The sequence below is a fragment of the Terrapene carolina genome, unplaced genomic scaffold (assembly GCF_002925995.2).
Source record: "Terrapene carolina triunguis isolate 2854851 unplaced genomic scaffold, T_m_triunguis-2.0 Scaffold34021, whole genome shotgun sequence".
NCBI classification, from domain to species: domain Eukaryota; kingdom Metazoa; phylum Chordata; order Testudines; family Emydidae; genus Terrapene; species Terrapene triunguis.
Window position 1 is genome coordinate 3428433 of NW_020698372.1, and position 13677 is coordinate 3442109.

General features: G+C 46.8%; 1 protein-coding gene across 3 annotated transcripts in view; it reads right to left on the minus strand.

Moving 5' to 3' along the window:
- Nucleotides 1–596, minus strand: part of LOC112119302 (eukaryotic translation initiation factor 1b) — a 6606-nt gene extending 6010 nt beyond the window's left edge. For all 3 annotated transcript variants that reach the window (XM_024217908.3, XM_024217909.3, XM_024217910.3), the window contains exon 1: nt 380–596. In XM_024217908.3, coding sequence (XP_024073676.1) covers nt 380–410 — 31 coding nt within the window. In that variant the 5' untranslated portion in view covers nt 411–596. The remainder of the gene's footprint in view (nt 1–379) is intronic.
- Between the last annotated feature and the right edge of the window lie 13081 nt (nt 597–13677).

Below are 13677 nucleotides of genomic sequence, written 5' to 3' on the forward strand. Positions count from 1 at the left end.
ATCACTTCATGGGGGGGGGGGGTTGGCGCTGCACAGCAGCTATGGGGGCAGCCTAGGCACTGCCAGGGAAGCAGAGATCCTAGAGGACGGACTATGGGGGGAGGAATACCCCCAGAGCAGTGCCCCTTACCAAGAGAGACAAGGATCATGGACTGAGTGGGGACACGCCCCCCACTGCAAGGCAAAGCCCAGCCACCCGGGAGAGCGGATGGGGAGGGGGAGGCGGTCAGGGGGCCCTTTTCAGAGGATGGGACACCGGCAAGCGATGGGATCGCCCGTACAGGACGCCGGGAGAGCCTGGCGGGGTGCCAGGTGGCTCCGCGCTGGCGAGTAGCCGGGCAGGGGGCTCCCGTGGCGGGGGGTCCCGGGGGGCGCTTACCGAAGGATTGGAGGTTCTGGATAGTGGACATGCGATTCAGTGGCGGGGCGCTGAGCAGGGGAGAAGGCCGCGGCTGGGTGCGCCCGGGTCACGTCTCACAGGATCTGCAGGGAGAAGAGAAAAAAACAAACCGCAAGTCCGGAGCGACGGCAGGGAGCCGGGGCGGCGAGCGCGGCGCGGACGCGGAGGCAGCAGCGACTGCTTCTCTCACAAAATGGCCGCCCGCTCTTATGCCCGGCCCTTGCCCCAGCCGCGGACACGTGACCTCCGTCGGCTCGGCGCATCCTGGGGAATGGAGTCCTCCCAAGCCGGCAGCAAGCAGCCGCAGAGCGGTGGGGAACTACAACGCCCAGCATGCACCGCGCCGCCACTGCCAGAGGCCCCGCCTGCTTCTCTCCTCCCTCCCCCCCGGCGTCTGTCTCTGCCCAGAGCCCGGTCCCGAAAGGGTGGGCTCGCCAGGGACCCTGCAAACGGGGACGGGAGACAAGGACACCCCCAGGGAGCAGATAGTGCACAGCGTTCGCTGTGTGTGCGTGCGACCCCTCCCGCCGGGGCATGCCACGGAGAGAGAGAGTGTGTGACACTCCGCAACCCCCCCCCCGCACTAGACGGGACGTGACACCCCGTCCTACATACTGCTGTGTCCCTACTCCGCGCACAGCCCCTTCCCTCCCCCGGCCCCGGCACGGACCCTGTGCGCTCTACGTGTGGCAGGACACGGCCCGTATCCCTCCCCTCCCGGAGAATAGCTACCACAGAGCGCTCTCCATGCGTTATATTCACCAAGGAACAGACAGCGAGCAGGAGAATGTGCATATTATACACCTCCCTCCGCCAGGCAGCCAATACTGTGCTATCTACTTCCCGTATTATCCTCCCCCCACCACCACCTTGGGGACTAAACATTATGCAATACACCCCCCCTACGTTAAGTATCAGAGGGGTAGCCGTGTTAGTCTGGATCTGTAAAAAGCAACAGAGAGTCCTGTGGCACCTTTAAGACTAACAGATGTATTGGAGTATAAGCTTTCGTGAGTGAATGCCCACTTCTTCGGATGCATGTAATGGAAATTTTTAGAGGCAGGTATAAATATGCTGGCAAGAATCAGTCTGGAGATAACGAGGTTAGTTCAATCAGGGAGGGTGAGGTCCTCTGCTAGCAGTTGAAGTGTGAACACCAAGGGAGGAGAAACTGCTTTTGTAGTTGGCTAGCCATTCACAGTCTTTGTTTAATCCTGATCTGATGGTGTCAAATTTGCAAATGAACTGAAGCTCAGCAGTTTCTCTTTGGAGTCTGGTCCTGAAGTTTTTTTGTTGTAAGATGGCTACTTTTACATCTGCTATTGTGTGGCCAGGGAGGTTGAAGTGTTCTCCTACAGGTTTTTATATATTGCCATTCCTGATATCTGACTTGTGTCCCTACGTTGTTTCCTTCACCACTCCTGGGAGATAGATACTATGCCACATACGCTGCTTCTTCTACACCCTTTGCGGGTCTGGGAATAGGTACTGTGCAGGATACTCTGCATAGTTTACTCCTCCCCCACATCCCATTGGAGAATAAATACTGCAAAATATACACATATACACTCCTAGGAAATATATAGCACAGACTATAGGCTGCTTATTGTACACCTCAAACAAACCGTAATTCTGTGCAACATTACTATATTGGCATGACCACACTTCTACAATTAAGGCTGCATTCCGTTTGTCACTTAAGCAGTCACTGCTTGGTTTTGGGGGGGGGGGGAAATCCAGTGTATCTACCCAAATTTAAGATCAGAATCTGTGATTAAACTTTTCAATTTCTGAGGATTTGCAAGCAAATCTGTTATTTATTTTATGAACCAAAGTTAATTAAAAATAGGTCCTTTAGGAAAAAATTCTGAGTGGCTCATCGCTTTTGGACAATACTAGCTAACAAATGCTTCCTTTGTTATCCTCCAAATTTTCCAAATAGCTAATTTATTGTAAACCAGTGCCCAATGTATATCTGAAGAAGCCAGTTACAATTAAGCTCAGTGATTAACAATTGTTGTATTTAATTTTCCCTTTTTCACAATGATCGCTACTTCCCATACCTTACAATAAGACTGAAGCCAAACTGCCCTCAGGGAAAATGCGACCCCTCTCCCCTCCTTCCTCCTCTTCTCCCCGCCCCCGCCCCCCCAGTTCTGTAGTACATTGGACCAAAAACTGAGAGGAAATAATCTATGTTGTGAGCCCTGTGTCAGTCAGGATGAGTAGCAGGAGTTGCTAGGGGAGAGGAGCTACAAGCTAAAGCTCTCTTCAGCCTTTGTTGAAGGCTAAGCTCTGTGGTTTTGACAGAGGCTACTCCACTTTTCAGAAGCAATAGCATAGATGGCTTGACAGACTCTTACTCTTTCCATCCCAGGATTGCAGGCACGGTTGTGCTGGAAATAGGGAGATAGAGACAGACCTACCGCTGCCCTCACAATTATCCTCCCCTTACCTCCCTTGTAGTGTGAGCTGACAGAGGACTACCATGTAGACAAAGTTTACAACCTCCATGGGCTTAAGCAGAGAAGAAGAGTATGAGCTCCTGCCCAGAAACCCCTCACTTTATGAAGGTCTTCCTACAACATATCCTGATCCACTCTTGGTAACTGGAGGACCAAGAACTCCACAAATTCAACTCACCACTACATCCCCTCCACACCCTACTGTCTGCCCCATGCTGTGCCTCCGTTAACCCTTCCTGTCCACTCACACCATGGGCAACATTGAGAGAGGGTGTCCCTTCCCCACGACCACCCTTGTTATCTACCACTTCATATCCTTCTTCGCTTATAAAAAACAAACAAAACCACCCACAACAATTCCATTAGGAAATAGTTCATTTGAAAGGGATTAAGGTAGGTTGTGTGACATCCCCCCAAAGTGCAAGCCACAGAAGGAAGGAAATGCCAAATTATGTGATACCCTTAAATGTACCCTCACGTCCATCGAATAGGTTTACATTGCTAGTCACAGATTCCACAGCCTTCACAAGGAATTTTCTTATGATTCCAACAGATAAAACACACTTCTCAATCCTATTAAATCTCCTTCACAGCCAGATAATGCAAAACTAATCCCAACTTCAGCAGCATTAGCAAATATTCAACATTGATATATGTGTGTGTTAAGTGAGCATGTCTTACGTATTTGTGGGGGAAGCACAAGGTCGGTATACCCGTTGCGCATTGCCAGAGCACAGTGTGCTCCAACTACAGCCCATTGCACACTCTGGTTGTGGCACTGAGTTGACTATGCCATCTGTACATCATCTCACCAGCTGGGGAATCCCCCATGCCAAGAGAAGCTTAATGTGCTTCAATTTGCGCTTGTCATACCAGGTATGTATGCCATGATGTTCCAAAGAAGTTCAGCAGATAAAATTGTACATATGTTGAAATTGAGGATTAGCAGAGAAGGGGTTAAAATAGCTTTTAAACCTAGGTACCAGCAGGAGATATTTTGATACCACCAGTGTCACCTCCTACCTCATTGTTACACACCTAAGGTGGGTGTTAATCACAACCACACATTCTATTGTGTTTTACTATTTAAACAACAGATGGTCTATTATGGGGAAATTAATTATATAATTGCATGATTAATGTATAACCTAACAACTACGGTGCAGTAAAAGAACATCATTTCTAATTATCCTGCTCATAACTTCATCCTTTTAAAATATAGTACTTGGAGGATCTGGTTAAACAATTAGTTGGAATGAATAGCAATTAGTAATTCCTGTGCTTGCATTTTACTGCACCTTTGTTAAGCTGTCATGTTGCACATGAATAATAAAACACTATGGCAGGATCAGGAACTATTGTTAAATCTTGGGACTTACTATCATGTATGAAAAATCCTACATACTGTAGCAAGCCCTGAAATTCATCCCTATGCAGAGGACCAGCACAAGCCCCACGCAGAGAGCTGAATTTCACTCCCACCTTCATAAGTACACATTTCTTTATAGAGCAGTGAATAACCCATGCAGATAGGGAAAAATCTTGTATACTTTTTCCCTTCAAGAGAATTACTGTACCCCAAGCTCTTAAAGCAAATATAATTAAAAAACTTTATGATATGAAAGAACCAGTATTCCAGTTAGGAGGAGCTATATCTTTGCCCTAATACTTATGGCTATTGGTATGTTTGCTCAGTGATCTTACTATCACTAGCCTGAACATACAGGTGAGTTGCATCACACGCGCATTTAACTTACGCGAATTCAACTATACGCGCTCAGCAAAAAAAAGAAAAACAACAAGATACCTGTAAACAGTGCAGGCGATTCCACCCATCATTCCACTCAATGAGCGTATGCCCTGGAGAGAGCGTGAGATGGGAGACATGAATCTGCTGTTCCCTCAGTCGGTCTCAGTTCCCGCGTGCCTCTCATAGTGTGAGCATCTCGCCGCGCTGAGTGTGATTCTAGTGTTTAAAGATATGTATTTTTCATACAACATGGCCCGTAAACGCAAGCCAACTACTTCATCTGGTGCTCAACCGAAGAAACAGCGATCTGTTCCAACACTGGAGGAAAAACTGGCTGTGTTGGACTTATTGAGAAACAGTATGTCTGTCTCCAACGTGGCGCGTACATATGGCCGCAATGAATCTAGCATCCGTGCCATCAAGATTCGAGAGAGAGAAATTCGTCAAGCCGTGGCATCAAGTGCTCCAATAACTGCTAAGGTGACAAGCCAGGTGCGTAATAAGACTTTAGTGAAGACTGAAAAGGCATTAAACTTATGGCTGGAAGACATGAACCATAAACGTGTGCCTATCGATGGCAACACGTTGCGAGAAAAGGCTCTTAGCCTCTTTGCGCTGTTCAAACCTCCTGCCGAAGAGGGACAGCCTTCTGATGAGAAGGAATTCAAAGCCAGCCAAGGTTGGCTTAACAGTTTTAGGAACCGCTTCAACCTCAAAAATGTGCAGACTACTGGTGAAGCTGCATCTGCCAATGAAGAGGCAGCAAAAGCCTACCCCGAACAATTAAAGAAAATCATAGAAGAAAAGGGCTATCTTCCGGAACAAGTTTTTAATGCTGGCGAGACTGGGCTCTTCTGGAAAAAAATGCCCAACCTCACTTACATTTCGAAATCAGAAAGACAAGCCCCTTGCTTCAAAGCAACTAAAGACTGTGTGACTGTGTTGTTTTGTGGCAATGCGGCTGGGCATTTAATAAAGCCGAGCTTGCTCGACAGGGCTGCAAATCCCCATGCCCTAAAAGGCAAGAACAAAAATCTTCTGCCTGTGTTCTGGCAATCAAATAAAAAGGCTTGGGTGACGGCAGCATTATTTCTGGATTGGTTCCACAAGTGTTTCATTCCGGAGGTCAAGCGGTACCTCGAAGAGAAAGGACTTGTCTTTAAAGTGTTGCTGATCGTAGACAATGCTCCTGGTCACCCTGCGGCACTCCGGTTTGCACATAACGACATTGAAGTTGTCTTTCTCCCCCCCAATACCACCTCCATCCTCCAACCTCTTGACCAAAGCGTGATTCGTTGTTTCAAGGCCACATACAGGAGGCTTACGTTCTCACAGATATGTAGCGCTATGGATGCTGATCCCAATCTTAATGTGATGGAGTGTTGGCAGTCCCTCAACATTGTCGATTGCATCACTTATATTAAACAGGCAATGGATGCAATCAAGCCTGAAACGGTCAATGCATGTTGGTGAAACCTATGGAAAGAATGTGTGAATGATTTTAAGGGTTTCCCGACCATTGACAAAGAAGTGAAATGCATTGTTGAGGTGGCCAGGCAAGTGGGTGGTGATGGCTTCGTCGACATCTTTGAGGAAGAAATTGAAGAATTAATTGAGAGCCATAGAGAAACATTGACTAACAAAGAGTTAGAGGGACTGATAAAATTGTCTAAAGAAGACGAAGATGATGACGACGAACAGGAAGAGCCAGCATGTTGGAATCTTCATAAATTTGCTGAAGTGTTCCAAGCAGTGAAACACTTGAATGATTTAATTTCTGAATACGATCCCTCTATGGAACGAAGCCTCAAAATCACACGTAGTATTACGGACGATTTGAGACGATATCAAGAAATGTTTGAGCAGCTCAAGAAACAACAGCGACAGTTGCCGATCACCATGTTTTTCAAGGAAAAACAACCAGCAGCAGATGAGCCTACGCAATCAACTTCTCGAGCTGAACCAGAGCCAACCACTTCGTCTACAACTCGCTCTCTGTCACCCAAGCTCTCCGTCACCTCCGTCTCCTGGATAGACATCAAGCCCTGACGACCCCCTATAATTAAAAATACAGTACTGTAAAATTATATTTTGCATATGTACTCTATTATAGACTGTACATTACTGTATATATTATACATATTACTGTACAGGGTTGTATACTGTACACAAAACCATGTATACTGTACTTTATGGGTGATTTAAGGGATTTTCAAGGGTAATTTTGACTATACACGATTTTTGCCTTATGCGCTGACTTTAGAACCTAACCCCCGCGTAAGACGCGACTCCACTGTAATTCAAAGAGTTCCAGTCAAGGCAAAATCTTTATCACATGTCATTTGGTTTACTTCTCTACTGTTTGTATATCAGGAGTCAGAGGCTGGTTTGGCTTTGGATTTTCTGCTTTTCTTTCTCATGGGATGGGAAAAACATTTCTCACCCACCTCTAGTATTGAGTTCAGAGCTGAAGCTAACGTGACCCAAAGTTTGGGGTGGAGAGTGACATTTACGTTGTAGTTGGTGCACATAACAAAATTCATTCCGCACATGGATGAAAAAAATTAGAGGGAACGGTGCTTGTGGTATAAAATATGCTTGTTATTAGTTTTTATTATTACAACAGTGCCTAGAGACAACAACCATGACATTGTGCTGGGCACTGTACGGACACACAGGAAGGGACAATTCTTGCAACTGCCCATACTTTTCTTTTACAATGTTTGACTGTGACTGGACCCCCCTCCCCCTCCCCCCCGCCCCCCCGTAACAAAATACTGTGTGGAAGGCTGTCTTGCAAGATTTCCATCCGGGAGTGGAAATGCTGGCAATCTCACAAGAAATCTTGTTCTTGCAAGATATGCAGTTTGATTTTTGCAGAGTTGGGTGTTTTGAACAGTTTAATTAAGCTTCAGCTACCCATTCAAACTTCTGGATTCTTAGGGCTTGTCTACACTACCACGTTTGTGGAAAAAAAACAAAAAACACACCCCGAGCAACATACATTACACCGACAGGAGCACCAGTGTGGACGGTGTTATGTCAGTCTGGTGGGAGAAGCTCTTCCGCCAACATAGCTACCACCACTTGTGGAGGTGGTTTTATTATGTCGATGGGAGCTTTGTCGCCTGTTGGCATAGCGTAGCTACGTGAGCAATCTTGCAGCGATGCAGCTTTATTTGTACAGTAACTCCTCACTTAACGTTGTAGTTATGTTCCTGAAAAACGCGACTTTAAGTGAAACGATGTTAAGCTAATCCAATTTCCCCATAAGAATTAATGTAAATGGGGGGGGGGGGGTTAGGATCCAGGGCAGCTTCCCCTACTCTGCAAGCACCAGGGGCGGGGGGGCTCAATCCTCAGCCCGCCCACTCCACACCTTCCCCCAAGCCTCCACCCTTGACCCGCCTCTTCTCCCCCCACACCTCCTCCCCCTTTACTTTGCACGCTGCATCCTAGCTCCTCCCCCCTCCCTCCCCTCCCTTCTAAATGCCACAGGCCAGCTGATTGCTGCATTTGGAAGGTAGGGGAGGCGCGCCGAGTCCTCGCTCCTCCCCCTCCCTCCAAAACGCTGCAAGCCAGCTGATTGCCATGGTCAGGAGGCGGGGGAGGAGGGGGAAGGCGCTGATCCATGGGATCTGCCAGTGGGCGGGAGGTGCTGGGGGGGGGGGGGCGCGTAGGGAGGCTGCCAGCTGTCGAGAAAGCGGGCAGCCAAACAACGTAAGACTGGAGTATTGCACAACTTTAAGTGAGTATGTTCCCTAATTGATCAGCAACGTAGCAACGAAACAACATTAAGAGGGACGACTTTAAGTGAGGAGTTACTGTACAGCTGTGCTGCTGTAAACTTGCTAGTTTAGTCATGGCCTTATCCAAACCCTAAACCTTTGGAGTTTCACTCACTGATGCTTACAAAGGTATGTAGGAACATGAAGCCAGAGAGATTACTTTTGGTTTATCCACTAGATGGTGCTTGGCTATCAAAGAAAAAACAAACATTCTTTAGCATGCTTCCTCTGGACATGAATAATGTTCATGAAATAACTGGATGTCCATGTCCAGAAGTAAAACAACAGATTATTATAGTCATATCCACTCACTTAATTTAAAGTTTTCTACATATTCAAATCCTTTTACGCTACTTCAGTTCAACCAGCCTATTAAGAATAATTTAACAGTAAACTATGCCATCGTCTCCATCAGGGCATCAAAGTCCATGACTGGCGCTGGCTCTTACAGCTTAACGAGAAAAGAGCCCATAGGAAGCAAGCAGCTCCAAACCAAGATACATACATTTGCAATAACTGCCAAAGATCATGCAAATCTTGGATTGGACTAGTCAGTCACATGAGACATTACAGACCATCTACATCATAGGCTGCAATTCCCACCATCTCTGGTAGACAAAAGGATGCCAACAAGAGACAGAGTGGCCTCCCTCCAAGCTTGAAGGGGAGGGTCTACTACATTCCCCCTGGTGGGTGGTGCCAAGCCAGCCCCGCCCCCACTCCAGAAGCAGAGGGGTGGGGCAGGAGGTATAAGAGGTGGGCCCTTGAGCTCATTGGGAGGGAACCAGTGAAGGCGGTAGAAGTTGCTAGGCTGCTGCAGGACTCCAGCCCTGCTACTGAGCCATGTAGCACCCTGCCCCCAGAGGGACTGAGTGTGGAGAGGAGCTGCTGGGACTGCCGTTTACCCAGAGGAGACTGAGGACTCACAGATGATGGAGCCCTGACAGTGGACTGCAGTAGGAAGTAGCCCAGGGAAACCAGACATCAGTCTGGTTGTGCTGTCACATCATGAGTCAGTGTGTTCTGGTAGGATTCCTGCTGACCCATGGTGGGACCACCTGCCACTGTTAGGGCCCTGGGCTGGGACCTGGTGGAGTAGGGTGGGCCTGGATCTCCCTACCCCCTGCTGCCACCCCACCCTTGGGGTGGTGTCCTACTCACCCTAGGTCTGAAGGCCTGTGCCTTGTGTGTTGGCTGTCTGCACTAGCCAGAAGTCTGGTCTAAAAGACTGCTCATTGCTCTGTCCCGCCCTGGGGGTCAGAGCCCCAGACAGTATAAATTACTGTCCGCCCTGCCAGGAGGCTTGGGCTATAGCCTGAGTGGTGCTTGGCCCTGCCCAAGGTGGCCAGAGCCCTACCCTAATAATTAACTATCTGCTGTGGGAAGTAGTGAGGCAGAGTAGCCTCCCTCTGAGCTTGACAGGGAGGAACAACCACAGGCCACTACAATTGCTTTATACCATTGTGTCCAGTATTTTTATATTTGCAATGTAATTTTGCATGCTGTATACGTAAAACAACCATATGAAACATTGATGTGGGAAGGCTAGAAAAATCATTCTGTTTAGCACACAAGAACTGAATTAAGACACCCCTGGTTTGGTGTTTTCACTTTCAATTTGAGGAGGGTCAGATCACTTACTGGAAGGTTCTGGCCATTGTCAAAAATGTTGTTGTATATTAGTTTTGACTTTGAGTGGGCTTTGCTGTAGTATTAATATTAAAAACTGAACCTCATTTAGGCCCTTCCTGCATCCCCTGGGAATATTCCTCTCTATAACAGACTCCCCAAACCTCTCCATAATCTCTTACTCACTCCAAGGTCCTTCACCTCTCAAGAGACTCCCTAATCTTCTCTTACTCCCACCATCTCCTCCTTCCCGTTCCTTCCCCAATGCACTGTTGTTCCCTTCTCGCTCTCTTTGAAGCCAGCCCTCCTGATAATAGTCATTTTCAACTCTCAATCCGTTCCTAATAAAAGTCTTCCTGATCACACCCTGCTCTTGTGAGAATATGTCTCTGGCAAGGATAGCAGGTGGAGGATCTGCGCAGCTCCCACAACTGCCCGGACTCCCCAACCAGGCTCCACACTGGCCTGGCTGGGGGGTGGGGCCTCGGTGGGGGGACAGGAGGGGATGGGGTTGGAGTCTGCCCTGGCAAAAAGTGGATTGGTCAGGCCTGTCCACTTTCAAAAAGTGGGAGGGCCCTGGCCCCCTGGCCCCTCTGGTTCTGGTGCCACTGTGACCAGCTCATTCCCAGATTTTGGGGCTGCTGGCAGGTGTTTTCTTTGTTTTTTGTCTTTTTTTAAATACACTCCTGGTGGTTCATAGTCCCACTCTACTTCAATAGTTTCCCATCTTTGAACATACTGGTTGAACTTTCACATGTGAACATTATTGCAAGACATTCCTTTTCAGTCTGGGTGTATCTTTGTTCCACTGGTGATACTAGTGACTTTTGTGTGAAAGCTACCAGCTATCCCTCTTGTAGTAGTGATGTTCCAAACCCCATCTTATTGGAATCACATTGGATGGCTGCCTCTTCATTTGCATCATAGTATTTCAAAATGGGATATTTGGTCACCAGCTCCTTGTTATGTGCAATGGCTGCATCATGGTGAGGTACCCATGTCCATACTACATCTTCATCCAGTAGTTGCCTCGGGGCTTTGCACACATCTGAGAGGCTTGTGTAACTTTTTGGGGATCACCCAGACCATGAAGGGGTTCTCTCACTGCCTGCCTTATAACTCTGCTGCTAGGGCTCTGAGCCATGACACCAGCAGCCTGCCTACAAGCATAAAGGTCTCACCCAGGCTTCTACCAGCCTAGTTACTCCTTGCAGGTGTGACTCCAACAGCCCTTCCAGTCCTGAGTCACCCAAATCCATCCACATCGAGTTCTTAACTACCATATACTCAGACTTTTCCACTCTGGTTTGTCACCTCTGAGGCCTGGAATCAATCCCCAGATTGGTTTGCTTTGGCGCATACACTCCACACCGTTTGCACACCAGAGATGCGGTTGGGATAAAAATAATGTTTTTATTTGAAAACAGAAAAATCAGATTCAAAGATGAAATAGTGAGAGAGCAAGCCTATATAAGTGACAGAAAATAAACAAAGACCCAGCCTCAGACTTTACACTTTCTTTTGTATTAGAAAAGAAATTTTTATCTAAGTTACCTATTGCTTTTGAACCATTTCCCAGCATACCTCCTAACTGTAGCAGGGGATCCAGCATTTCACAGATAGCTTCCTAGCCTAGCTGCTGTCCCTCTGAGAGAAGGGGTTTGAAGTGAAATCTATCCAGAAACAAAGGGCTTGTCTACACTACGCAGCTTTTAGTGACAAGGCTGTGTCACAGCATTGTCGCTAAAAGTCAGCGTGTGTAAACGCTCTGTCGGTATTTTGTCGGCACTTATGCGGACAAAATACTTCCACCACCGCGACCGGTGTTAGCTTTGTCAGCAGGAGCAACAAAACCACATTCACACTGCCACTTGCATCGGCAAAACTTTTGTCTTTCGTAGGGAGGAGGGGCTTTTTAAAGTACCCGTGAAAGACAAAAGTTCTGTCAACAACGACACAGTGTAGACAAGCCCAAAGGTTTTAAGGGATTTTTTTCCCCCTTCAGTCACTATAGATATTCAAAGTGGGGTAAACTCCCTCCTTTTATAGTTTTTCAAGACGGGGGTTTTCGTTTCAGTTGTGTCAATGTTTTCCCATTAATTTTTATGGCCCATTATCTGTCTTTTCCTAGGTTATACAATGCTAGGTACTTGAAGCTAGTTTTGTCTGTTTGGGGAGGCAGACCCTGCCTACCTGACTGTGAGGCAGAGCTGTATGTTGCAGCAGAAATTAGGAGCACAGTTATATACAAATTCATAACTATAGTCTGTACATGTATCTAACAATGACTGTCATGTTCAGAACATTACAAGCTTTCATAAAAGACCTTACTTGACATAATTTATAGCACATTGCATACAACCAGTTGATTGAGCTGTTTATTCTTTGGGGTTCAAACCCCCTGTTCTCTGCTTGGGGTGTCTGGAACCTGCTTGTCACAGCTTTGTAGAAATTTTGTCAGATAATTTACGAATCTACTAGGCCCTAAACTGATTTAATATCTTTAGGTGTGGGCAGCTGCTGTATTGCTTTTACCTTTTCAGGGTCATATTGTAGCGCTTTGGAGGTCAACAAGTGTCTCCATGGATAGTACTGCAGTCAATTACAATTCCATCTTGCTTTTATTCAATTTCTGATTAGCTTTCTTGGTGGTTTCTAGCAGACGGCTAAGGCTGTAGTCGTGATCTGCCACAGCTTCTGCCATGCTGCCTTGACATTCTGATGTATGGAGGTGATGCTGATCCCTGCGAGTCCGGTTAGTCGTGTTGGCAGCACTGATATTCTTCTGCTACAGGTTTGATCCCAAACAGCATTCTCAACTATCTGTATTTACCTCCTAGTGCCTGGGCTGTGGTGAGGTAGCTGTTTCACTTTTCCGGTAGCACTTGCCAACACCCATCTTTGGTATCAAGTATTAAAATCATGTAGCACTTCAATTGTAGGAATTTGGTAGTACACTCTTTCGTGCTTTGTTTAAATTGCTTGGGTCTATGCAAATGTACAGTTTGTGTGGCTTCTCACAGGCTATAATGCTTCCTATCCAACTTGTGAGGTCTAACTTTAGCAATGATGCTTTCTTTTTCCATTTACTTTATTGCTCTGATTATATCCCCTTTTAATGCAAAGGGTACTCTGTAAGGTAGGTGCTGTACTAGTTACATTGTGTGTGTTTCTAGGTGTAACATGTCTGGAAGACATCCCAGATCTTAAAAATTCATCTTGGTAATCCGTTAGCAAGGGGGTGCCACAGTGTATATTTTGTTTTGCTTGTGTGCCTATTAGGAGTCATTTGTCCCAGGTTTAGTGTCACTAGACTGAATTGACTAATTTTAGCTAAATGCAACGGTTCCTGTGTGATCTATACTACCTGAAATTTCAGCCTGTGGACTTTCCCTTGGAATTCTGCATATAACTTGTATTGCTTATACGTATTATGAGTGTGCCACATTTGACCTTGGTTGCAATTTCACTTTCTTCTCTTGCATAGTACTGGCCTTGTCTACACTGGCAAGTTTCTGTGCAGTAAAGCAGCTTTCTGCGTTCTAACTCCCAAGGTGTACACACTGCCAAGCCACATAGTGCGCAGAAACTGTGTAGTTGCAGCGCTGTAAAAAAACACCCACCCCAACGAGAGGAGTACAGCTT